Here is a 20,088-nt window from a genome sequence, read left to right as displayed (position 1 = left end):
GCGAGCAGAAAGCAACGACCCAGCGAGGCTTCATTCACCCAGCGAGGCTTCTCCGGCTACAGTCCCACCACAGAGCTGCTTTAAAGTTCCCCTCAAGTCACCAAGCACAACACAGCCCCGTTTGCAAGTTCCCTTTATTTTCGGCTGAAAATTGCGCCCGTGCACGGGGGGGGGGGGTTTCACTGGGGGGAGCGTGGCAACGATGAATCGGCAGCTCACACACCAGCTGCCAGCTAGATGGGTCTCTATGTTAGGAGGAATCAAGGAATCAAGGAATCAAGGCATATTTGTTGCAACGTGCGTTTTTCTTTTTTTTTAAACCTGTGCTTAAAGGGAAAGGGGCTTTTCGGGAGCATGATAACAACCACCCATTGGCTGTTCGTTTGACTGATGGCCAGGGGCGGGACAAAGCACAGAAAAAATCGCTTCCTGGATAGCGATTTTTGGTGAGACCGGAAACCTGTGGGAAACGATTGAAACACTACTGAATTCCACTAAAAAAGCAGGTATGCATAACGCCGAGATTGCACTTTTAAAAATAACGTTTCTGCTTTCAGGAACCAATTGGCAACATTGGTCCTTATTAGGGACGGGCGATTCGGGTTCGGAAACGCCCAAATCGCCCAAATCGGGGCCGATTCGCGCGTTTCCGAGCCAGAAACGGTTCGAATCGGCCCTCTGGCTCCCTCTAGCGGTCCGAATCACCAAGATTGCCATTGCCTGAAGCCTCTCTGGCTGTCTTTTTTTTTTTTTACTTTATTTTTTGCCGCCTAAAATGGCGGTGGGGGGGGGGGAGTGAGTGGCCAATCAGAATGCCTGTAGCTTTCCAGCTCAGGCATTCTGGCCACTCACAGAAGGGTTTTTATTTTTTAAATCCCCTTGCTTTGTAGCCTGCCCAGGAGGAGGCTACTTAAAGCAAGGGGCTGCTTGCTGGAGCTCACTTTGAGCTCTGGCTGGCTGGCTGGCTATGCTGCTCCTAAGCTCCTGCTTGGTAGAGCGGCCTGCCTGCCTGCCTGCCTGCCTCCTGGACTCCTGGTGGACCTCTCTGGACCTGGCCTGTGGACTGCGCTGGAGAAGACATCAATAGTTTGTTTTAGGGTTTTTTTTCTTCTCCTTTTCTATTTTTCTCTTTTTTTCCCTCCCTCTTCTCCCTCTCCCGCTCTCCTCTTTTCAAAAGTTTTTTGCCTTTGGGTTTCTGAAATCATTTTCAGCGTGTAAATTGCCAATTTCCTTCTGAAATCATTTTTTTCTCATGCTTTTGGGAGCCCATAGGATGGGACCCCTTGGTCCAATCTTCATGAAACTTGCAGGGGAGCTCTGGGGTGGTCTTCCCTCCGTCCCCTGCAAGTTTCAGCAAGATTGCACCAGGGGGTCCCATCCTGGGGGCTCCCAAGGAACATTCCCCATAGAAGTCTATGGAGAAATATGTTCAACCTAAAGAATCTGACACTCCATTGTAACCAATGGAGCAGATAGGGGCACCCTCTTTGGGAGCCCCTAGGATTGGACCCCTTGGTCCAATCTTCTTGAAACGTTCAGGGGACGCAGGGAAGACCCTCCCCGAGCTCCCCAAGATGTTTCAGGGGTGCAACTTGCACCCCCTCCCTCCCAGCCCCCGGGGAAGGCGGGGAAGTCTTTCCAATGCAAGTCAATGGAGATATTGACTTGCATTGGCCCCGAATCGTCCGAAATGATGAAATGGAAGAGGGGTGATGTTGGCCACTTTGGGACCCCCTTGGAGAGAAGGGTGGGGGAGAAGCCAAGAAAACCCATGATTTTGGGGAGGCAACACAGGCAGGCCTAGAGCAGAGTTTCTTGTCGCATCTGGGCTGGGCTGTGGCACGTGACCAGCAGGGGCAACAATTGTGACGCCCCCAGCCAATCTGCTCGCCCTGGTGCGACCCCCGTGAAAGGGTCGTTCGACCCCCAAAGTGGTCCGAACCCCCAGGCTGAAAACCACTGAGTTATATTCATATTTCTGCGGTGTGTTTTTAATTGATGTGATGCACCCTGAGCCTTTGGGAAAGGGCGGAATATATAAATATAAACATTAAAAATAAATCAAACGAGTTCTCAGACTTCTGAGCTACATTCAGCTTTGCATTTGGATAAGGAAATAAATATCCACTCACGAGAGATGACCCGGTGAGTGTTTGTGGCCGGGGCAGTCTCTCCGGGGGCAAGACAAAAAGAGAAGGGGCCCCAGGAAGCTCAGAGCTCCTCAAGAGACAGACATCTGCAGCTTTCTCTTGTGCCCCAGGGACCCCCCCAGGGACGCTCGCAGGGAGATGCTTGATATCTGCAGGAAGTAAACAGATGCCTCTGATTCCGACAACAAAGGAGCAACTGCCCCCCCCCTCCAGAGAATCAGATTTATGACCGACTGTCAGTTAAGGATGACAGTAGTGGGACAACTTACAGGCCCGACTCTATGCAAACCCATCTCCATGCACTTACCGCTAAATTATTTAAATCCCAAATAACTGAAGATGTCATCATCGGGGGGGGGGGGGTCATTCTGATGCTGGTTCTGCACTGGGAAGCCACCATGCCAACCCCCTCCCTGGCATATGTCACTTCACCTGCACAGGTGAGGCTGTTACTTGGAGAGTGTTGGAAAGCCTTCTGAACTGCACGATTGGGCTGCTGGTTCTCAGGATACACACACACACACCCCAACACAGATGATGCTAAAACTTAGGCAACTAGGTGAAATGGCCTAACAGAGGGTGGGAAGCTGCTCTTCCTTCACCAGCCCCTCCCCCCCCAAAAAAAAATTATTTAGGCCCACCTCAGTAAATCAAGTCATCAACAGGAGAATTCTGACCAACTGAAAAACCTATTATCCCACAATGGAGAGAGCCCAAAGGGACGAGAAACTCATCCCCATTTTCAAGTGGTTATTTTATTTTAGCTCTTGTTCCATTTTTCTTGTCATCGTGATAGAGAATAATGAGCAAATTGGAGATTACAGAGAAACTGCTAACGAAGTTACATGACCCACTGCGCTAACTCGACAGCCAGGATTCCAGAACATTCCCAGAAACGGCAATCCCCCCTCCTCCCCGAACGCCCGCCTGTGCCACACGCCAGTCTCTTCAGCTGCTCCCTGCCTCTCCGCAGGGGTTTTGCAAGTGAAGCTTCCACATGGGGCTAGCTGCTTTGTGCATCTGGGAAAGGGTTCAAAGTGCAAAGTTTGGAAGAACTCACGTGGCCATTTCACAAGAGAAACCATCCGCTTCTGATGCATCGCATCTCCAGGAGCGGATCTAGAGGCACAGGCCAGGTGGCACCTAGAATGCAGCGGACGAGGCCTTTCCTCCTGTGCCACTTCAGAAGGAGGGAGCCCAGCGTTTGCTCCCACCTTCTGCAGGGGGAGGGGAAATCGGAAGAGGAAACGGGATGCCTATAGATGAGGAAAAACAACCACATTTTATTGGAAGCGTTGAAGCTCCCATTTCTGCTTCCTCTCTCTAGCTCAGACATTAAACCCTTTTATATGCATCTTCTATTGTGGGGCACATTCCTCTCCTATTATGCACTTGATGGCTGATCTGGTAGAAGAGGAAATGCCCTCCCCAGATGAGCACTGGCGCCGCAGCACCCGGAGAAAAGCCGGCGTGGAGTAAAGGCATGCGATCTAAGGCCTGGTTCGATCCCAAGAGAACAAGAAAACAATTCAGACAAGATAAACGCTGGCTTCTCACAAATGTGGGAGACGGTAATTTCCGGGTTGTGCATGAGGACAGGGCAGAAGAGATGGGAGAAGGATCAGAGGACTGAGAATCCCAGGGCTCATTCTTATTGTGACAAAGTATGATTGGTTGTGTGTGAAGGCAGTCACATTTCCTTCCCCAAATTACAAAGAAGGGATGAGTCATTCCAGCTCCAAGAAAACCCGTTTTGAAAGGGCTGGGAACAAAGACCTTTGCTATGGGATAATTGGGCAAGTGAGCCCTGTGCTTTTCTCCCCAATTAAGAGATCAGAATTTTCCATTTAGGAAAAAGGGGTGACACTGCCAGAAAATGTGAATAAGAAATCCCCCCAGCCACCCCAAATTTTGTTCTCAGGTTGCAGCAGTTGTCCTTGGGTGAACCTGAAGTTGAGAAATCAAAGCCAAGTTTTGCTTCTAAATAATTTTTCTTTCACTGATAACATATTCAAAATAGATTTAAGACAATGTATTAAGCTAGTAGCTTGGGAAAAGCAACTGAATGAGCCATATCTACCCATCAGGAAGTGAGAGCTAAAAGTTTAATAACAACGTAGTCCACACATAGGGCTTTTTTGTTCTTAAACCTAAAATCATTTTCTAGGGAAGAATGTGCCATACAAACTGATAAAAATAGGACAGCAATACCCAGAGGCATCCTTGGCCAGATAAGAAAAGTCTCTAAGAGGGCATGTCTTTGAACATGCAAACCGCACCATCATAATACTCAAGCAATAGACTAACCAGAAATGCTACTCCAATTGACTGAAGAAAACAAGGATAAATGACAAAGACGTTCTGAAGTATTAACAGCCCGTAACAAGGCTCGAATAATGGAATCATGCATTATTATCATAACCTGTAAAAACCCTACGGTCCTTCTAATGATATGCTGAACCTCTGATTGGCCCTCACTGGGGAACATGCCCTCAATGGCATGACAGCACTTCCACATACTTCGAGAGCCAATCAGGGGCTCTTTCATGCCTTCCTCCTCCTCCTCCTCCTCCTCCTCTGTGCTGCTTTCCAGCACTTGCCATGAGGAAGAAGAGCTGGCAGGAGGTAAGCCAGGGAGATGGGAATGACCATCCAGCCACACTCTGCAGTAACAGTACAACACTCCTTCTCCTCCTGGTTGCTAGGAGGGCAGGGAAAACCATTTGGCTGTGCTCCCTGGCCTCCTGGATACCAGGAGAGTTAGGACGGGCCATCCAGTCATGCTACGTTTTGCCAGCCCAGGCAGCTCACTGCACTAGCAGGCCTGCCCTGGTCTATGGAAGCCCTTCTGCCTCCATCTGCCTTTCCTTGGTATTGTTGTTAGTTGCAAAGTCGTATCCGACCCATCATGAGCCCATGGACAATGATCCACCAGGCCTTCCTGTCCTCTGCCATTCCCCGGAGTCCATTTAAGTTTGCACCAACTGCTTCAGTGACTCCATCCAGCCACCTCATTCTCTGTCGTCCCCTTCTTCTTTTGCCCTCGATCGCTCCCAGCATTAGGCTCTTCTCCAGGGAGTCCTTCCTTCTCATGAGGTGGCCAAAGTATTTGAGTTTCATCTTCAGGATCTCGCCTTCTAAAGAGCAGTCAGGGCTGATCTCCTCTAGGACTGATCGGTTTGTTCGCCTTGCAGTCCAAGGGACTCGCAAGAGTCTTCTCCAGCAGCAGAGTTCAAAAGCCTCAATTCTTTGACGCTCGGCCTTCCTTATGGTCCAACTTTCGCAGCCATACATTGCAACTGGGAATACCATAGCCTTGACTAGACGCACTTTTGTTGGCAGGGTGATGTCTCTGCTTTTTAGGATGCTGTCTAGATTTGCCATAGCTTTCCTCCCCAGGAGCAAGCGTCTTTTAATTTCTTTGCTGCAGTCCCCATCTGCAGTGATCTTGGAGCCCAGGAAAATAAAATCTGTCACTTTCTTCCCCATCTATTTGCCAGGAATTGAGAGGGTCGGATGCCATGATCTTCGTTTACTTGATGTTGAGTTTCAAGCCAACTTTTGCACTCTCCTCCTTCACCCGCATCAACAGGCTCTTTAGTTCCTCTTCACTTTCTGCCATTACAGTGGTATCGTCTGCATATCTGAGGTTGTTGATATTTCTCCCTGCAATCTTGATCCCAATTTGTGACTCCTCTAATCCCGCCTTTCTCGTGATGTGCTCCGCATACAAGTTAAACAGGCAAGGCGACAGTATACAGCCTTGCCGAACTTCTTTCTCAATTTTGAACAAATCAGTGATTCCATGCCTGTTCTTACTGTTGCTTCTTGCATATAGGTTTCTCAAGTGACGGATAAGATGCTCTAGTGTTCCCATCTCTTTAAGAACTGGCCACAAATTGTTGTGCTCCACACAATCAAAGGCTTTAGCATAGTCAAGGAAGCAGAAGTAGATGTTTTTGTGGAACTCCCTAGCTTTCTCCATGATCCAGCGTATGTTGGCAATTTGATCTCTAGTTCCTCTGCCCATCATACCCATCTTTGAATGATACGTTCTCTTCATATCCCCAATTTTCTTGAAGAGATCTCTGGTCTTCCCTATTCTATTGTTTTCTTCTATTTGTTTGCACTGTTCATTTAAGAAGGCATTCTTATCTCTTTTAGCTATTCTCTGGAATTCTGCATTCAGTTGGGCGTATCTTTCTCTTTCTCCCTTGCCTTTCACTTCCCTTCTCTCCTCAGCTATTGGTAAAGCTTCCTCAGACAGCCATTTTGCTTTCTTGCATTTCTTTTTCTTTGGGATGGTTTTAGTTGCTACCTCTTGTACAATGTTGCGAACCTCTGTCCAACGTCCGCACTGTGTCTATCAGATCTAATTCCTAAAATCTATTTGTCACCTCTACTGTATATTCGTCCGGGATATGATATGGGTGGCCTAGTGCTTTTCCCTACTTTCTTCAATTTAAGCCTAAATTTTGCAACAAGAAGCTGATGATTTGAACCACAATCAGCTCCTGGTCTTGTTTTTACTGACTGTATAGAACTTCTCCATCTTTGGCTGCAGAACACATGGTCAATCTGATTTCTGTGTTGACCGTCTGGTGTTGTCCATGTGTAGAGTTGTCTCTTGGGTTGTTGGAAAAGAGTGTTTGCTATGACCATTGTATTCTCTTGACAAAATTCTACCAGCCTGTGCCCTGCTTCCATTTCCCAAGTTCTACACGATTTGAATATTAATTGGGAATACATTCCTGTATATGCCAGAAATTAAATTTAATCATTAAAGTTACTAGTATAACCAGTTTGACCAGTCTCCCTCCTCACAAAAAGTCTGAGATGGTCATCTGTGGATGAAGGCAGTGAGCCTTTGTAAAGCTTCCTGGCATGAAGGGAATTCCAGCAGACAAATGGCTACTGACTAACCCGCAACAGAAGTGGGCAGTTCTTCAGCTTCCCACAATAGCATCTGGATAGCATCCACTCTATTATTCTATGACTAGGAAGTTAAGCCCTTTGTAATTTGAAATACCAGGAACACTAGTATGGTGTGATAGAATCATAGAATCATAGAGTTGGAAGGGGCCATACAGGCCATCTAGTCCAACCCCCTGCTCAACGCAGGATCAGCCCTAAGCATCCTAAAGCATGGTGGAGTGTTTTGCGTAGAAGTCCTGGATGTGAAGGGAGGGAGGGAGGGAGGGAGGAGAAAGATGCAGTGGCCAGAACACTGGAGGGAAGGAGGGAGGGAGGGAGGGAGGGAGGGAAGGAAGGCAGGCAGGCAGGCATAGAGAAAGGGAGAAAGAGAGAAAGAAGGTGGGAGAAAGGAGATTAAGCGATGGAAGAAAGAAAGGCAGAAGTGAAATGGATGGATGGGAGGGAGAAAGGAGATAAAGGGATGGGTGGATAGAAGGAAGGAAGGAAGGAAGGAAGGAAGGAAGGAAGGAAGGAAGGAAGGAAGGAAGGAAGGAAGGAAGGAAGGAAGGAAGGAAGGAAGGAAGGAAGGAAGGAAGGAAGGAAGGAAGGAAGGAAGGAAGGAAGGAAGGAAGGAAGGAAGGAAGGAAGGAAGGAGCAATGAAAGGGGACGGGGCTGGAGGGGAAGGTGGGTGGGGCGCAAGGTGGTCTGCTGGCCGGCTAAGGGGGGGGGGACTGGTGGAGAAGGGTGGTGGGGGAAGAGTTTGGCGTGGATGTGGGTGGGTGGGGGAAAGCGGCAGTGGAGCGTGGGTGCAGGGCACAGAGAGAGAGAGAAAGGAAGGATGGTAGGAATGCGAAAGGATAGAGGACGGGGCAGGGAGGAAGGCGGGTGGGGAGAGGTGAAGGGACCGCTGGGTGGGTGAGGGGGGGCGGCTTTCCCGCCCCTCCCCACTCCTGGGTGACCCCACAGCTTTGGGGTGGGCAAAGGACACTAGGATTTAAAAGCAACAAAGATTCATTCAAGGCGTGAGCTTTCGAGGGCATGCACTCTCCCTCAGACTAACACAGCAACCCACTTGAATCTACACTAGGATTTAGTTTCTGAAACCAAACAGCTAAAATGCTCTTTTGAACTGCAATGCAGCCACCCATTTTATGACTTACTTCATCAATAGATCGACTTGTCACCACAACTACGCAGCTCCTATAACTAGGAGCTCTTGGCCTGCTAGGCAAGGCCCGCCTACGAGGGCCTCCTGGCCTGCTGACTGCCTGCTAAGGAGCTCTGTCCTGGGCCTGCTAACAAGTTCGACTACTCCTGTCCTCCCCACTTGGTCCGGCTGCAAGCTGCGGCCCAAAGCCACCTTATGCTGCCTGGCCAGGGCCCAGGGGAGGGGCCCTTTCAAGACCCGTTCTTAGAAACAGGCTTTGAAGCTAGTAGTACTATAAAACAGAGCATTTCAGAACCGAGCATGTTAACGCACTAGGTTTCACTTCTTGTCATAATAATTTCCGTATATATGTTACTAAATATTTCAGGATGCTTATTAATTTATAAGTTTTACTGCATGGGCTTCCAGTGGTTGCTGGGCATTGTTGTTGTTGTTTTTTTGGCATCAACACTGGACCTCCTAAATTGCTGACTGGTGGTGCCCTTACAGTTGCTGACTACCAGCATAATTGCTTGCAACCTGCAAAAAACAATGTCTTTAACAAAAAGATGGGGTGGTGGGGGGGTGAATACGTAATCCTACAGGAATGCAGCCAAAAGTTAATCTTGGATTAGAAAGTGGGGGTGGGGTGTCCCTTTCAAGCACAGTTGGGAAATAAAAGCCACAAAGAAATCCAACTGCTCCCCAATAAAGCCTAAAAAGTGACTTCCCAAGAAACATCAGAGACTACTGCTTGGCAAACGGAAGCCCAAAGACTTTGGGGCATGCGAAGGCATCCTGGGAGATCCTGTCGATTCCAGCCAGAAGATTCCACCCCCTCCCGCTGCAAATCAGGATCAATGTACTTTGGCAGAACACCACGAGCGAATACTCCGTATGTGAGAATTCCCAAACCAGCAGTTACCTGCAGTGCTCAAATGTCCCTCCCCCACCACTAAGAGCATAGTTAAAACCTATCCCTTAAAAAGAAACGCTTCCCTACTTACTGAGGAGGGAGCACGAGGGTGGTAGGCTGGGCTTTTGGCCTTCGCTTGGCAGACATTCCCATCTGGTTGGCAGACCGTTTCAAGGACTGCTGATTCAGCAGGCCAGATGCCAGTCCTGCATGATACTGCAACTAGGAGGAAAAGAGAACAGAGGGGCATCAGCAGACAGATCATCAAAAGGCAAAGTGCTCCCCTTTTATCCCTTAACAACGTTTAAACAATGCACGCATCTGACTGAGACCCACACTGAGAGATCCAGCATGGAGTGGCAGCAAGGAACGGCTGCCTCAAATCTGGCAACCTGTGTTTGATTCCCCGCTTCCTAACATGCACCCATCCGGGGGGCCTTGAGCTCATCACAGCCCTAATACAGCTGTTCTAACAAAAGCAGTGATACCAGGGCTCTCTCAGCCCCACCTCCCTCACAGGGTGTCTGTGGTGGGGAGACGAAAGGGAGGTGACTGGAAGCCGCTTTGAAACTCCTTCGGGTAGAGAAAAGCTGCATATAACAACCAATTCTTCTTCTTCTTCTTCTTCTTCTTCCATCAGATGGCGATCCAGCCTCTGTTTAAAAATTTCCAAAGACAGAGAACCCACCACCTCCCAAGGAAGCCTGTTCCACTGAGAAACCGCTCTAACTGTCAGGAACTTCTTGTGGATGTTTAGACGCAATTTCTTTTCCACTGATTCCATCCAATTGGTTTTGGTCCATCCCTCCTTGACAAGAGAGAACTACTCTGCTCCATCCTCCATATGGCACCCTTTTAAATACTTGAAGATGGTTATCAGATCCCCTCTCAGTCATCTCCTCTCTAGGCTAAATAGACCAAGCTCCCCCAACCTTTCCTCATATGTCTTGGTCTCCAAACCCCTCACCATCCTTGTTGCCCTCCTCTGGACACGTTCCAGTTTGTCAACATCTCTCTTCACCTGGGGTGCCCAAAACTGAACACAGGACTCCAAGTGAGGCCGAACCAGAGCACAGTATTTGCTACCCCTCCCAGTTTAGTAACATCTATAAATGTAATAAGTATCCCCTCTAATCCCTCATCCAAATCATTTATAAAAATGTTGAACAACACAGGCCTCAGGACAGATCCTTGGGAAACTCCACTTGTCACTCTTTTCCAAGAAGATGCTGAACCATTAACAAGCACCCTCTGGGTACAATTTGTCAACCAGTTATTGATCCACCTGACAAAATTAGGATCCATACCGCATTTTACCAAATTGTGAACAAGAATATCATGTGGAACCTTATCAAAAGCTTTATTGAAATCGAGTTTCTATTGGCCACTCTCACCCAACTAAAATGTGGGGATAATTTTTGGAACCTAATTAAGCATGTATACTCTAAGTAGGAGGCAAGAATTTTGGTTAACGGAATGTTAACTAAGGACACTATCCAAATTGGGAAGGGAACTAGACAAGGATGTCCGCTTTCCCCCCTACTATTCAACCTGGTATTGGAGTCTCTAGTTTATAAAATTCGAGCGAACGCAAAGCTTTTGGGACTTATGTTTGCTGGAGAAGAATTTAAACTTAAAAGTTATGCTGATGATGTTGTCTGTGTATTAACCAACCCAGTCTCCACCTTAGAATTGCTGTTGGAAGAGATAAATACTTTTGGGAAACATTCTGGATACAGGGTAAATCTTTCTAGGTTCTGTTATTTGGCATGTCTGATCTGAATACAGAGACATTCAAAAAGACATTAAGGTGTGAGATCAACCCCAAGAAGGTCAAATACCTAAGAGTCCAAATTGGAAACCGCTCTGAGACCTTGTTTGCAGACAACTACGGGGAGCTTTGATTACAAATCCAACAGGACCTTAAGAAGTGGAACAGTTTGAACCTTTTGTGGTCAGCAAGAATGGCCACAGTGAAAATGTCAATATTACCAAAATTTAACTTCCTTTTTCAAATCCTACCAACAGATATCAATGACTCCATGGTGAATAAATGGCAGTCTGAAATAAATAAGTTCATCTGGAACTATAAGAGGCCAAGAATTGCCTTTGAAATCCTACAAGATGCGGCAACATTGACAGCAGTGGCGGATTAGATAACTGACAAGAGACTTGGTGTTGGAAAAGGCAGATAGCAAGCAAAGTTTTCATGAAATGCTCTGGCCCTCCTTGAAAACAAAAGGAAAGGAAAAACCTAAGGTCAACTTTTGGACAAGATCTCTCTTAAAGATCTGGAACAAATACGAAAAAAGACTCTGTTCTCCATCATACATACTAAAATCACCAATAGAGGCGTATTTTTCTAGACAGCAGCAAAAATGAATAACATGCCCAATGTACAAGGACTTGCTAACAAGAACGGGTGAGCTCAAGAGCTTGCAAGTATTAAACAAAGAAGGATATGAGCTACGATGGATGGAGTATAATCAATTGAAATCTAGATTAAAAACAGACTTTGAGATCCATGTGGATAAAAACATGCCTCTTAGTGATTTCGAAAACATGTTATTGCTCAAAAAACCGCACCTACAGGGCCAGATCTATAAACTACTTTTCAAATATGAGACCGAGTCGAAACAAGTTAAGAACTGTATGATTAAATGGATGCAAAATCTGGGTTCTATAATTGCTATGGAGGAATGGGAACGAGCATGGATTAAAATTCCTAAACAAACCAACAGTCAGATTTTAAGGGAAAATTGGTATAAGATGTTTTATAGGTGCTATATTAGCCCAAAGGTCATTGCAAAAATCTCAGATGGGTTTGATAATAAATGTTGGAAATGTAATAAAGCAATAGGTTCCTTTTATCATATGTGGAGGAATTGTGAGAAAGCAAAAAAGTATTGCGCCAAAATACATATGGTGTTACAGGAAATATTTAAGATGCGATACCCAATGAAGCCTGAATCTATGTTGCTCAGTCTTCATCCAAGTGCTTTACCAAATTCTTCTAGAATCCTCTTCTTCCATGCAACTACGGCAGCGCGGTTGGTGTGGGCGAAGCACTGGAAGGTGACTGAAACCCCAACTATTCCTACATGGCTAGACAAATTAGCGGACTTAGCAAAAATGGCAAGACTCACTAACATGGTTAATAAGAAACCACCGGAAGAATATGACGAACAGTGGAGTAACTACCTGGACTTACTTAAGAAAGCAGCAACTATTAGGTTAGGGTTAATATACAATGGGAACTGACTACATATTTCTTGAGATAATATCAGACTATACTATAATATGTATTAATAATTACTTAATAGCTGGTCGCCTTTTTCTTTTTTACCTTTCTGTAAATGCTTTATATAACAATAAATAATAAAACTTAAAAAAAAAAAAAAGCTTTACTGAAATCCAGATGAACTATGTCCACGGCATCCTTCTGATCCAGTAATGTAGTTACTTTCTTGAAAAAAGAGATGTCATGTCAGACATCTTTTTGCGAAACCTGTTCTGTGTCTTAGAAATCACAGCTCTCAGTTCCAGCTGCTCAAGGACCGAGTGTTTGATTATTTGTTCCAAAATTTTGCCAGGCTACAGAAATCAAGCTGATGGGTCGATAGTTACCCGAATCCTCCTTTTTCCCTTTCTTGAGGATGGGGACAACATTTGCCCGCCTCCAATCGTCTGGCACCTCACCTGTTCTCCAAGAAGCGTCAAAAATAATGGACAGAGGTTCAGAGATGACATCTGCAAGTTCTTTTAGTACCCTCGGATGCAATTCATCTGGCCCAGAAGACTTTGTTTGCTTTAAAAAAACTACGTGTTTGTGAACTGCTCCAACAGTGATCCAAGGCCACCATTCCAGTCCCCCTGTTGTGTTACATTTTTGCCACATTGAGCACCATTTCCCTCACAAGAGAAATAGGAGTTAAGCAGTTCAGCCCCTTCTTCATCATTTGTTATAATTGCTTGTCCTCGAAGCGGTCCTATGGTGTCCCTATTCTTTTTCTTGCTTGAAATATAACTAAAGAAGCCTTTTTTGTTACGTTTAGCATTTCTTGCTAGCCTAAGCTCATATTGAGCTTTAGCTTTTCTAACACTCTCCCTACAATTATTGGTTATTTGTTTATACTCATCCTTGGTTATAAGACCTTCCTTCCATTTCCTAAATGACTCTTTTTTATTCCACAAATCTTTTGACAACTGTTTATGGAGCCAACTTGGCTTCCTTAGGCTCCTTCCATCTTTTCTTCTCAAGGGAACTGTTTGTGATTGAGCCTTCAGTATTTCACTTTTAAGAAACTCCCAGCCCTCTTGGACTCCCAACTCTTTAAGTCTTTCTGACCACAGGACTCTACCCAGCATGCCTTTAAGTCTGTTAAAATCTGGTTTCCTGAAGTCCAGTCTATATGTCTGACTACGTAATGGTTTTCTCGTTCCCACAATTGCAAATTTCAAAAGCACATGGTCATTGCTACCAAGTATGCCCACTACTTCCACCTCATCTACCAGTTCTTCCCGATTGATGAGAATCAAGTCTAAAATAGCAGAGCCCCTGGTTTCCCTCTCTACTTTCTGGGAAATGAAGCTGTCGGCAAGACAAGTTAAGAATTTAACAGAATTTTTATTTTTAGAAGAGTTGGTCTTCCAACAGATATCTGGGTAATTGAGATCGCCTGTGACCACTGTTTCCACCTTTTTTGAAAATTGTGTAATTTGGTCTAGCAGTATCTCATTCAAGTCCACTGACTGGCTTGGTGGTCTACAGCAGATCCCCACAATAATTAGGGATTGGGGATTATCCCACCAAGTATTATCCCACCAAGTTACTGTAATTCCTATTAGTTCATAGTCCCCTTCCTCTATTATAGCGATCCCCAACCTGTGGGCAGTGGACCACATGTGGTCCTTCGACTAATTGTAGGTGGGCCCCGAAGGACGCCTTCTCCCCCCCAGCCCTTTACAACACACTTCATTGTTGTGGCGTGTCTGTATCTTATTTTGAGGGGATGTTTAAATATTACCATAGCGATCAGAGAGCGCTAGGGCAGTGGTTGAGAGTAGAGGAGTAAACTACCCCCACCCACCGGGCCTCAGTAAAAGGCGTTGAGTGGTCCCCGGTGAGTGGTCCCCGGCGTTGAGTGGTTCCCGGTGATAAAAAGGTTGGGGACCACTCCTCTATTACGACTACAAGTTCCTCCTGCTTGTTTCCCATACTCTGTGCATAAGTGTAGAGACATCGTAATCCATCCTTTGTAGGCCCCATGGTTTTGTCTTTTGAACTTTGCAAGTTAGCAGTTCCCTGCTCATGTCCCTTTCCCTGTACCTTTGCAATCTTCCCATCTTCAGTTCTTGCCATCACACCAGGTTCTAAATTTACATCTTGCTCCCCCTTTGTGTTCAGTTTAAAGCCCTCTTTACCAGGTGTGCAACGGTTCTCCCCAAAATACTTTTCTGTCCCTTGTGAGGTACACGCTGTCTCCTCATAGTAGCCCCTCATACTGACATCGTAGACTGTGATCCAGAAATCCAAACCTTTCCCAATAACACCAATGACGTAGCCAGTCATTTACTTGCATGATTTTTCTCCCCTTCCTATGCCACAGCCACTTACAGGAAGGACTGATGAAAACACAACCTGTGCTTCCAGGTCCTTTACCTTTTCCCCCAGATCCACAAAGTCTTTGTTAATATGTTCCATGCTCTGCTGGGCAGTATTATTTGTTCCTACATGGATGAGAAGAAGGGGGTAAGGATCTGCGAGTTTGATGAGCCTGTCCATCCGTTCTGTGACATCCCTTACGCGTGCACCGGGTAGGCAGCAGACCTTTCAAGAGAACAAGTCTGGTCTACACACTTCGGCCTCTACCCCTCAGCAGGGAATCCCCAATTATCAGTACCCATTACTTTGTACCCTTGGGAGCACACCTAAAGCTCTCACCTATGGGGGGCCTGTGACGTTTCCTGCTCTTCGTGGGGGCTTGCTCTTTGTGGGGAATTGCTCATACCCCTGTGTTCCTGAATCAACATCTAGCAGATCCTTAAAACCATTGCTAAGCATCAATGGGGCACAGCTTCTCTTTATTCTTCTACTCCTATGCGTACCAGCCTTCCATTTAATACCCTCATGAGTTTGGTGCTCCAGTGTTTGTTCTGATAACTTTCCCTCCTCCTGCACTTGCTCTCTCAAGAGTGATTTATGAGTTCTGTCCACAGACTCTTCATCCTCCTTTACATATTGCAGCATGTTCAAGCATTTCTCTAATCGCCGTACCTTCTCCTCCATTAGAGCCAGTAATCTACACTTCCTGCATGTGTAAAAGCTGTCCCCCTGAGGTAGGAAGACAAACATGGTGCACACGGAACATGACACTACCTCAGCTCTTTCAGTCATCATGCCACTCTGATCCATCTAAAACTTCTCAAACAGTCCTGTACTTCACTGGATCCTTCGGCTTGAACCTCCAGGGAAGAGCCAACAGCCAAGATCCTTTAGCTCTTGCCCTTTGACTCCTTACAGAATCTTCTGGCATGACCCAGAACCCAAGAGTCCTTTGGTTTTTGTAGTATTGTGCGTGCCAAAGGAGCACACCTCTCACAAGCAAGAGCCTTTTATAGCACAAAGGCTAACACTCAACTCCTGACTCTTCTTCTTCAGTAATATCAGTGATTGCTGGGTGATTGCTGGGAGGACTAAAAAGGGCTACTCCTTGCCAGACGCGCAAGCCGAAGGACGAGAGACAAAGGGCTCTTGGCCTGCGGCTCTTAGCCTGGGGTTCTTGGCCGAGCAATTAGAATCAGTAGATTATACTTCCCTAGTAGTTGCACTGCCTACAAGTTACAATAGACCTCCAGAACACTCATCCCATCATCTGCAGTGAGTGTGGCATGATTGCCTTCCTCCCAGAAGACAAGATAGACTACATCTGCCCCAAGTGTAAGGTGGTAAGACTTTTGGAGGAAAGGATTAGGGCCTTAGAAGAGATTATTATTACTCTGACCCAAAATAAGAAAGGGGAGGAGTTCATAGACCAGAACTGTACAACTCAGAATAAAGAGGATACAACCAGTCCTGAAGAGGATAAGGGGATTATCCTTGCAGACAGTTCGGAAAAAGACTCAACGGCGTAGAGCAAGACGGTTCTCGGGGCCTTTGGAGCTCCAGAATAGATTTCAGGCCCTTGCAGATGAGGTGCAATGGTCAACGAGGGAAGAGGTCCCAAAACAAAGTCTAAGACAAAGTGAAAAGGTCACGGGGATAGAAGGAAATGGAGTTAAGAAAAAAAAAAGAGTACTGGTAATTGGAGACTCCCTGCTAAGAGGAATGGATCGCCATGTGGCTGGGCCCGACCCCCTAACCCGAGAGGTGTGTTGCTTGCCAGGGGCGAAAATTAAAGACATTTCAGAACGGCTGCCCAAACTCCTCAAATCTACGGATGGCTACCCATTTGTGATGGTCCATGTGGGAACGAATGACATGTCCATGAATACCATTGCTCCTATTAAAAAAGACTATCAAGATCTGGGGAGGAAGCTCAAGCAAATGGGGGTACGAGTGGTATTCTCTTCAATCTTGCCTGTCAAAGGAAAAGGAATGCGTCGGGAGAGGAAGATAATCGAGGTGAATCAGTGGCTGCGTAGTTGGTGCCGGCAGGAGAGATTTGGTTTCTGGGACCATGGGATAAGCTTTCTTGAGAAAGGCCTACTAGCACCTGATGGACTGCACTTATCGAAGCTGGGGAAGAATGTGTTTGGCAGGAACCTGGGGAGATTCATCAGGAGAGCTTTAAACTGAAGCCACAAGGGGAAGGAGCTGATCAACATAGGGAGTGTAAGGAAGGAGACCGATCGGGGGCAGCCCAACCAGGAAGGCCAGCTCATAGGGAACCAAAAGTAAAAGGATTCAGATGCCTTTACACTAAAGCCCGAAGCATGGGCAATAAGAAGGAAGAGCTGGAACTTCTCATGCTGATGGAAAGGTATGATCTAGTAGGCATCACAGAAACTTGGTGGAATGATTCTCATGACTGGAATGTAATGGTGGATGGATATGAACTGTTCAGAAAAAACAGAATAGATCGAAGAGGTGGAGGAGTGGCACTGTATGTGAGGAAAGGGCTTACCTGTCAGGAAATTCTAATGAAGGAGTGCATATCTACAGTGGAAAGCATCTGGGTGAAAATAAGTGAAGGGAAAACAAACAGTGTGGTGGTTGGTGTCTGCTACCGACCGCCTGACCAACGAGAGGATGTGGATGCTGCACTTTGTGAGCAGCTTGAGAAAATATCCAAACGGCAGGACCTTGTCATCATGGGTGACTTCAATTTCCCAGATGTGTGCTGGGAAACAAACTCTGCGAAGCGTCCTCAGTCATGCAACTTTCTGACCTGCCTGGCTGACAATTTCATTTATCAAATGGTAGATGAACCCACAAGAGTTTCAGCCATACTGGACTTAATACTGACCAACAGGCAAGAGTTGTTGGATGAGGTGAAGGAGGTGGGGACCCTACGGGGGAGTGACCATATCCTCATAGAATTCCTTTTGAGATGGGGGGGGGGGGGGCAAGGAAGCTTGTAGCCAGACATGGATGTTGGATTTTCGTAGGGCAAACTTTAATAAACTCAGAGACATGATGAGTGTCTTACCATGGACGAGAATGCTGGAAGGGAAGGGAGCATGTGAAGGGTGGGCGCTACTCAAACACGAGCTATTGCATGCTCAATCCATGACTATCCCAGAAAGACGAAAACACTGCAGGAGCTCTAAGAAGCCTCTTTGGGTGAACAGAGAACTTCAAGAGGAACTAAGAAAGAAAAGGGAGATGTTCAGGAAATGGAGGGAAGGACAGAGCTCTAAAGAAAAGTACCTACAGGTTACTAGGCACTGTAGATCAATCATCAGAAACGCCAAAGCTGAGAGTGAGCTAAGATTGGCCAGGGAAGCCCACTGTAACAAGAAAAGATTTTTCAGTTATGTGAGGAGCAAACGTAAAGTAAAGGAGGCAATAGGCCCACTGTTGGGTGCGGATGGACAAACTCTAACGGAGGATGAAGAGAAAGCAGAAAGGCTCAGGGCCTATTTTACATCTGTTTTTTCCCACAGGTCAAAGGGTTCAGGCACATCCAGAGTTGGCAGTAGCCAAGGGATAGTGTCTGGGTGGCAGGTTGACATGGACAGAGAGGTTGTCGAGAGGCATTTAGCTGTACTGGATGAGTTCAAATCCCCTGGGACGGATGAAATGCATCCAAGAGTGCTCAAAGAACATTCCAGAGAACTTGCACAACCCTTGACCGGGACCTCTTTAAGGACTGAAAATGAGGACTGGAAGAAAGCACACATTATTCTGATCTTCAAAAAAGGGAGGAAGGATGACCCGGGAAACTACAGAACAGTGAGTCTGACCTGTGTTGTGGAGAAGATAATGCAGCAGATATTAAAGGGAGTGATCTGCAAACATCTGGAGGACAATTTGGTGATCCACGGAAATCAGCATGGATTTGCTCCAACAGGTCCTGTCAGACCAACCTGGTTTCCTTCTTTGACCAAGTAACAGGTTTGCTGGATCATAGAAATTCGCTTGATGTCGTTTACTTGGATTTTAGTAAAGCTTTTGATGAGGTTCCCCATGATGTTCTGATGGATAAATTGAAGGACTGCAATCTGGATTTTCAGATAGTTAGGTGAATTTGGTTAGAGAACTGCACTCAAAGAGTTGTTGTCAATGGTGTTTCATCAGACTGGAGAGAGGTGAGTAGTGGGGTACCTCAGGGCTCGGTGCTCAGTCCGGTACTTTTTTACATATTTATTAATGATCTAGATGAGGGGGTGGAGGGACTACTCATCAAGTTTGCAGATGACACCAAATTGGGAGGACTGGCAAATACTCCAGAAGATAGAGACAGAGTTCAATGAGATCTGAACACAATGGAAAAATGGGCAATTGAGAACAAGATGCAATTTAATAAAGATAAATGTAACGTTCTACATCTGGGTCAGAAAAATGAAAAGCATGCCTACTGGATGGGGGATACCCTTCTAGGTAACACTGTGTGTGAAAGAGATCTTGGGGTGCTTGTGGACTGTAAGCTAAACATGAGCAGGCAGTGTGATGCAGCGGTAAAAAAGGCGAATGCCATTTTGGGCTGTATCAAAAGGGGCATCACATCCAAATCACAAGATGTCAGTCCCATTGTATATGGCACTGGTCAGACCACACCAGGAGTACTGTGTGCAGTTCTGGAGGCCTCACTACAAGAAGGATGTGGATAAAATTGAAAGGGTACAGAGGAGAGCAACGAGGATGATCTGGGGCCAAGGGACCAAGCCCTATGAAGATAGGTTGAGGGAGAAAAGGAGGTTGAGAGGGGACATGATAGCCCACTTTAAGTATTTGAAAGGTTGTCACTTGGAGGAGGGCAGGATGCTGTTTCTGTTGGCTGCAGAGGAAAGGACACGCAGTAATGGGTTTAAACTTCAAGTACAATGATATAGGCTAGATATCAGGGGGGGGGGGAAATTTCACAGTCAGAGTAGTTCAGCAGTGTAATAGGCTGCCTTAGGAGGTGGTGAGCTCCCCCTCACTGGCAGACTCCAAGCAAAGGTTGGATACACACTTTTCTTGGATGCTTTAGGATGCTTTGGGCTGATCCTGCGTTGAGCAGGGGGTTGGCCCTGTGTGGCCCCATCCAACTCTATAATTCTATAATTTTTTTAAACAGGAATGCACCAAGTCAAGGGCCAAGCATTCTCCTCCAATCTCTTGACTTAGGTGAATATCAATAATTTAATATGTAATGTTTTGGAGCCTTTTAGCAACACCCCACCTTCTATACACTAGGCACCTTTCCAGAAATTACAGGATTTTTGTTACGTGTGCAATTGTGCCTGCTACACCAGGTATCAGCCAAGGAGATACCCATTTAGCATTTTGCTGTTCTTCAGAAAAAGAAGTTGT

General features: G+C 46.2%; 1 protein-coding gene across 5 annotated transcripts in view; it reads right to left on the bottom strand.

Annotated features, from left to right (window-relative positions):
* MED27 (mediator complex subunit 27) overlaps positions 1–20,088 on the bottom strand; it is a 397,023-nt gene that overhangs the window by 297,500 nt on the left and 79,435 nt on the right. For all 5 annotated transcript variants that reach the window (XM_077306392.1, XM_077306394.1, XM_077306395.1 and 2 more), the window contains exon 3: positions 9,220–9,350. In XM_077306392.1, coding sequence (XP_077162507.1) covers positions 9,220–9,350 — 131 coding nt within the window. The remainder of the gene's footprint in view (positions 1–9,219; positions 9,351–20,088) is intronic.

This window comes from Paroedura picta, chromosome 12 (assembly GCF_049243985.1).
Source record: "Paroedura picta isolate Pp20150507F chromosome 12, Ppicta_v3.0, whole genome shotgun sequence".
NCBI lineage: Eukaryota > Metazoa > Chordata > Lepidosauria > Squamata > Gekkonidae > Paroedura > Paroedura picta.
Note: the sequence above shows the minus strand (reverse complement) of the source record. Positions and strands in the feature narration are given on the sequence as shown.